At 32.3% G+C, this 7,500-nt stretch overlaps 1 protein-coding gene across 1 annotated transcript in view; it reads right to left on the bottom strand.

The window, feature by feature from the left end:
* The window catches only part of bbs9 (Bardet-Biedl syndrome 9), a 65,260-nt gene that overhangs the window by 48,848 nt on the left and 8,912 nt on the right, over positions 1-7,500 (bottom strand). The window contains exon 5 of the mRNA XM_087812180.1: positions 2,610-2,723. Within this exon, the coding sequence (XP_087668306.1) occupies positions 2,610-2,723 (114 nt within the window). The remainder of the gene's footprint in view (positions 1-2,609; positions 2,724-7,500) is intronic.

Raw genomic sequence — 7,500 nt, forward strand, 5'->3', positions numbered from 1 at the left:
TACTTATATATATGTGTATTAAGGATAGTATGAGTTATATTGTTTGAAAGTACTTATATATATATATATGTGTGCATTAATGATAGTATGAGCTGTATTGTGTGAAAGTACTTGTGTATTAATGATAGTATGAGTTGTATTGTTTTAAAGTACTTATATATATATATATATGTGTGTGTATTAATGATAGTATGAGTTATATTGTTTGAAAGTACTTATATATGTGTGTATTAATGATAGTATGAGTTGTATTGTTTGAAAGTACTTATATATGTGTGTATTAATGATAGTATGAGTTATATTGTTTGAAAGTACTTATATATGTGTATTAATGATAGTATGAGTTGTATTGTTTGAAAGGCGATCAGGATGGCCAAGGAGGAATACAAGAGGAAACTGGAGGAGCAACTGGCGCAGGGCAACACAAGGGATGTGTGGAAAGGCCTGAAGAACATCTCAGGTCATGGCCAGAGTGGAGCCAGAGCCACAGCAGGGGGAGACCAAAGATGGGCCACTGAACTGAACCAGTATTTCAACCGGTTTGATCAGGGCCCCCCTCCCCCCTCCACCTCTGCCCCTTACTCTTCACAAAGCTGTTTTTCCCCTGCTTCAGCCCCCTCCCCCCAACTGTTCTCACCTCCAAGCCACCTTTCTCCCCCCCAACACGCCCTACTTCAGCTGCCCAACCCCCCACAGCCACCTCTCTCTGTTACATCTGAACAGGTGAGGAGAGAATTAAGGCGACTGAAGATCAGGAAAGCTGCTGGACTAGATGGACTCAGCCCCAGACTGCTCAGTGACTGTGCTGATCAACTTTGTGAGTTGGTCACACACATCTTCAACCTGAGCCTCAAACTGGAGAAGGTCCCGGTCCAGTGGAAGACCTCCTGTGTGGTTCCGGTTCCCAAGGCGGTATACGCGAAGGAGCCAAGCCACTTCAGACCAGTCGCCCTGACCTCCCATCTGATGAAGACCTTGGAGAGGCTGGTACTCCGCGAGCTACGCACGACGGTGAGCTCTGCGTTGGATCCGCTGCAGTTCGCCTACAGGCCAAAGATGGGGGTGGACGACGCCGTCATCTACCTGCAGCACCGGGCACTGACTCATCTGGAAGCCGCCGGTAGCACTGTGAGAGTCATGTTCTTTGACTTCTCAAGTGCTTTCAACACCATCCAGCCGGCGCTGCTAAGGAAGAAGATGGAGGACGCAGGAGTTGGGACACAGCTGGCAGCATGGACGATGGACTACCTCACCAACAGGCCGCAGTATGTGAGGCTGCAGGACTGCAGGTCTGAGGTGACCATCTGCAGCACCGGGGTGCCTCAAGGGACAGTGCTGTCACCTTTCCTTTTTTCCCTCTACACGGCGGACTTTACCTATGACTCCAGCAGCTGTCACCTCCAGAAGTTTTCTGACGACTCGGCCATTGTGGGCTGCGTGTCTGGGGGGGGCGAGCTGGAGTACAGGTCAGTCATCAAGGACTTTGTTGACTGGTGTGAGAGCAACTACCTTTGCTTAAAAACCGGTAAGACAAGGGAGATGGTGATTGACTTCAGGAAAAAGTCCACATCAACCGGTGAGCATCCAGGGCTCGGACATTGAGCTGGTGGACAGCTTCAAATACCTGGGTGTTCACCTCAACAATAAACTGAACTGGTCCACACACATCAACGCCGTGTATAAGAAGGGCCGAAATCGCCTCCACCTCCTGGGGAGACTGAGGTCCTTCGGAGTGTGCAGACCACTTTTAAGGACCTTCTATGACTCCGTGGTAGCCTCTGCTATCCACTACGCTGTGGTCTGCTGGGGAGCAGCAGCACGGACCGGGACAGGAAGAGACTGAACAGGCTGGTCACGAGGGCCGGCTCTGTCCTGTCGCTCGCTGGACTCGGTGGAGGAGGTGGGAGAGAGGAGGACACTCTCCAGACTATCCTCCATCAGGGACAACGCTCTTCACCCACTGCACCTGAGCGTGGAGGAGCAGCTCCTTCAGTGGCTCAGGCCCCCCAGTGTAGGACGGAGCGTATAGAAGGTCCTTCATCCCAACTGGTGTCAGGATATTTAACTCTTTACTTTAAATATCCTGATGCTAATCCGTAGTGTGTTTTTCTTCTCGTGTGTTTTTTATTTTTATTTTTATTTTTTTCCCGTTTTTATTTCTATTTTATTTTATTTTTATTCTATTTTATTTTGTTAATAGTGTCAAATTTCTAATTTTGTAAATAATTGTATATTCTTAAGATCGTTTTTATTTTATTTTGTATTATCTCTTTTATTATTTCTTTTTCCTTGCACTTTATTTTTTTAAACTGCGCTGTTGTGAAAGTGTGTTTCCCTCTGGATGAATAAAGATTTTCTATTCTATTCTAAAGTACTTATATATGTGTGTATTAATGATAGTATGAGTTGTATTGTTTGAAAGTACTTATACATGTGTGTATTAATGATAGTATGAGTTGTATTGTTTGAAAGTACTTATACATGTGTGTATTAATGATAGTATGAGTTGTATTGTTTGAAAGTACTTATACATGTGTGTATTAATGATAGTATGAGTTGTATTGTTTGAAAGTACTTATACATGTGTGTATTAATGATAGTATATTTACCTGTGACGCCTCCAAAGGAACCGAAGGTCATGTTACATGATGTTCTTTGGAGATTGTGTTCATAGACCAGTTTGAGCTGATACTGGTCTCCATGGTCCACAGTCCCTGAGATACCTGAAGACACACACACACACACACACACACACACTCTTTTAATCAGCCAATCACAGCAGTGTTTGTGTTGAATGAGCTGCAGGTCTAAGCGTCAGGTGAAGGTCATTGAACTAGTTGTTGGTGAAGATGCTGCTCTAGTATTACATCTTCACGGAGGTGCTGGACCAGCATCTTCACGGAGGTGATGGACCAGCATCTTCACGGAGGTGCTGGACCAGCATCTTCACGGAGGTGTTGGACCAGCATCTTCACGGAGGTGATGGACCAGCATCTTCACGGAGGTGCTGGACCAGCATCTTCACGGAGGTGCTGGACCAGCATCTTCACGGAGGTGATGGACCAGCATCTTCACGGAGGTGATGGACCAGCATCTTCACGGAGGTGCTGGACCAGCATCTTCACGGAGGTGCTGGACCAGCATCTTCACGGAGGTGATGGACCAGCATCTTCACGGAGGTGATGGACCAGCATCTTCACGGAGGTGATGGACCAGCATCTTCATGGAGGTGATGGACCAGCATCTTCACGGAGGTGATGGACCAGCATCTTCACGGAGGTGATCTGATGCGTGATCATGTCAATGTGGACCAGACTCTCTGAGGAACGTTTGCTGAATCTCTGGCACCAACGATTGAGTTCTGAAGGCAAAAGGGTCCGACCTGGTACTAGCTGTGGACCTGATGAAGTGGTATATACACAAGTGTGTGTGTATATTTATATATAAGAGTGTGTATATTTATATATAAGAGTGTGTATATTTATATATAAGAGTGTGTATATTTATATATAAGAGTGTGTATATGTATATATAAGAGTGTGTATATTTATATATAAGAGTGTGTATATTTATATATAAGAGTGTGTATATTTATATATAAGAGTGTGTATATGTATATATAAGAGTGTGTATATTTATATATAAGAGTGTGTATATGTATATATAAGAGTGTGTATATTTATATATAAGAGTGTGTATATTTATATATAAGAGTGTGTATATTTATATATAACAGTGTGTATATGTATATATAAGAGTGTGTATATTTATATATAAGAGTGTGTATATTTATATATAAGAGTGTGTATATTATATATAAGAGTGTGTATATTTATATATAAGAGTGTGTATATTTATATATAAGAGTGTGTATATGTATATATAAGAGTGTGTATATGTACTGTATATATAAGAGTGTGTATATTTATATATAAGAGTGTGTATATGTATATATAAGAGTGTGTATATGTATATATAAGAGTGTGTATATTTATATATAAGAGTGTGTATATGTATATATAAGAGTGTGTATATGTATATATAAGAGTGTGTATATTTATATATAAGAGTGTGTATATGTATATATAAGAGTGTGTATATGTATATATAAGAGTGTGTATATTTATATATAAGAGTGTGTATATTTATATATAAGAGTGTGTATATATACACAAGAGTGTGTATATGTATATATAAGAGTATGTATATGTATATATAAGAGTGTGTATATGTATATATAAGAGTGTGTATATTTATATATAAGAGTGTGTATATGTATATATAAGAGTGTGTATATGTATATATATAGAGTGTGTATATTTATATATAAGAGTGTGTATATTTATATATAAGAGTGTGTATATTTATATATAAGAGTGTGTATATGTATATATAAGAGTGTGATTATGAATATATAAGAGTGTGTATATTTATATATAAGAGTGTGTATATGTATATATAAGAGTGTGTATATTATATATAAGAGTGTGTATATTTATATATAAGAGTGTGTATATTTATATATAAGAGTGTGTGTATTTATATATAAGAGTGTGTATATTTATATATAAGAGTGTGTATATTTATATATAAGAGTGTGTATATTATATATAAGAGTGTGTATATTATATATAAGAGTGTGTATATTTATATATAAGAGTGTGTATATGTATATATAAGAGTGTGTATATGTATATATAAGAGTGTGTATATTTATATATAAGAGTGTGTATATTTATATATAAGAGTGTGTATATTTATATATAAGAGTGTGTATATGTATATATAAGAGTGTGTATATTATATATAAGAGTGTGTATATGTATATATAAGAGTGTGTATATTTATATATAAGAGTGTGTATATGTATATATAAGAGTGTGTATATGTATATATAAGAGTGTGTATATGTATATATAAGAGTGTGTATATTTATATATAAGAGTGTGTATATGTATATATAAGAGTGTGTATATGTATATATAAGAGTGTGTATATGTATATATAAGAGTGTGTATATGTATATATAAGAGTGTGTATATGTATATATAAGAGTGTGTATATGTATATATAAGAGTGTGTATATGTATATATAAGAGTGTGTATATTTATATATAAGAGTGTGTATATTTATATATAAGAGTGTGTATATGTATATATAAGAGTGTGTATATGTATATATAAGAGTGTGTATATTTATATATAAGAGTGTGTATATGTATATATAAGAGTGTGTATATGTATATATAAGAGTGTGTATATGTATATATAAGAGTGTGTATATTTATATATAAGAGTGTGTATATTTATATATAAGAGTGTGTATATTATATATAAGAGTGTGTATATGTATATATAAGAGTGTGTATATTTATATATAAGAGTGTGTATATTTATATATAAGAGTGTGTATATTTATATATAAGAGTGTGTATATGTATATATAAGAGTGTGTATATTATATATAAGAGTGTGTATATTATATATAAGAGTGTGTATATTTATATATAAGAGTGTGTATATTTATATATAAGAGTGTGTATATGTATATATAAGAGTGTGTATATGTATATATAAGAGTGTGTATATTTATATATAAGAGTGTGTATATGTATATATAAGAGTGTGTATATGTATATATAAGAGTGTGTATATGTATATATAAGAGTGTGTATATTTATATATAAGAGTGTGTATATTTATATATAAGAGTGTGTATATGTATATATAAGAGTGTGTATATGTATATATAAGACTGTGTATATTTATATATAAGAGTGTGTATATGTATATATAAGAGTGTGTATATGTATATATAAGAGTGTGTATATGTATATATAAGAGTGTGTATATGTATATATATAGAGTGTGTATATTTATATATAAGAGTGTGTATATTTATATATAAGAGTGTGTATATTTATATATAAGAGTGTGTATATTATATATAAGAGTGTGTATATGTATATATAAGAGTGTGTATATTATATATAAGAGTGTGTATATTTATATATAAGAGTGTGTATATGTATATATAAGAGTGTGTATATTATATATAAGAGTGTGTATATTATATATAAGAGTGTGTATATTTATATATAAGAGTGTGAATATTTATATATAAGAGTGTGTATATGTATATATAAGAGTGTGTATATTATATATAAGAGTGTGTATATGTATATATAAGAGTGTGTATATTTATATATAAGAGTGTGTATATGTATATATAAGAGTGTGTATATTTATATATAAGAGTGTGTATATTTATATATAAGAGTGTGTATATTATATATAAGAGTGTGTAAATGTATATATAAGAGTGTGTATATTTATATATAAGAGTGTGTATATGTATATATAAGAGTGTGTATATTTATATATAAGAGTGTGTATATTTATATATAAGAGTGTGTATATTATATATAAGAGTGTGTATATGTATATATAAGAGTGTGTATATTTATATATAAGAGTGTGTATATGTATATATAAGAGTGTGTATATGTATATATAAGAGTGTGTATATGTATATATAAGAGTGTGTATATTTATATATAAGAGTGTGTATATTTATATATAAGAGTGTGTATATTATATATAAGAGTGTGTATATGTATATATAAGAGTGTGTATATTTATATATAAGAGTGTGTATATTTATATATAAGAGTGTGTATATTTATATATAAGAGTGTGTATATGTATATATAAGAGTGTGTATATTATATATAAGAGTGTGTATATTATATATAAGAGTGTGTATATTTATATATAAGAGTGTGTATATTTATATATAAGAGTGTGTATATGTATATATAAGAGTGTGTATATGTATATATAAGAGTGTGTATATTTATATATAAGAGTGTGTATATGTATATATAAGAGTGTGTATATTTATATATAAGAGTGTGTATATGTATATATAAGAGTGTGTATATTTATATATAAGAGTGTGTATATTTATATATAAGAGTGTGTATATGTATATATAAGAGTGTGTATATGTATATATAAGACTGTGTATATTTATATATAAGAGTGTGTATATGTATATATAAGAGTGTGTATATGTATATATAAGAGTGTGTATATGTATATATAAGAGTGTGTATATGTATATATATAGAGTGTGTATATTTATATATAAGAGTGTGTATATTTATATATAAGAGTGTGTATATTTATATATAAGAGTGTGTATATTATATATAAGAGTGTGTATATGTATATATAAGAGTGTGTATATTATATATAAGAGTGTGTATATTTATATATAAGAGTGTGTATATGTATATATAAGAGTGTGTATATTATATATAAGAGTGTGTATATTATATATAAGAGTGTGTATATTTATATATAAGAGTGTGAATATTTATATATAAGAGTGTGTATATGTATATATAAGAGTGTGTATATTATATATAAGAGTGTGTATATGTATATATAAGAGTGTGTATATTTATATATAAGAGTGTGTATATGTATATATAA

The sequence above is a fragment of the Callionymus lyra genome, chromosome 17 (assembly GCF_982586985.1).
Source record: "Callionymus lyra chromosome 17, fCalLyr1.hap1.1, whole genome shotgun sequence".
In the NCBI taxonomy this organism is placed as follows: domain Eukaryota; kingdom Metazoa; phylum Chordata; class Actinopteri; order Syngnathiformes; family Callionymidae; genus Callionymus; species Callionymus lyra.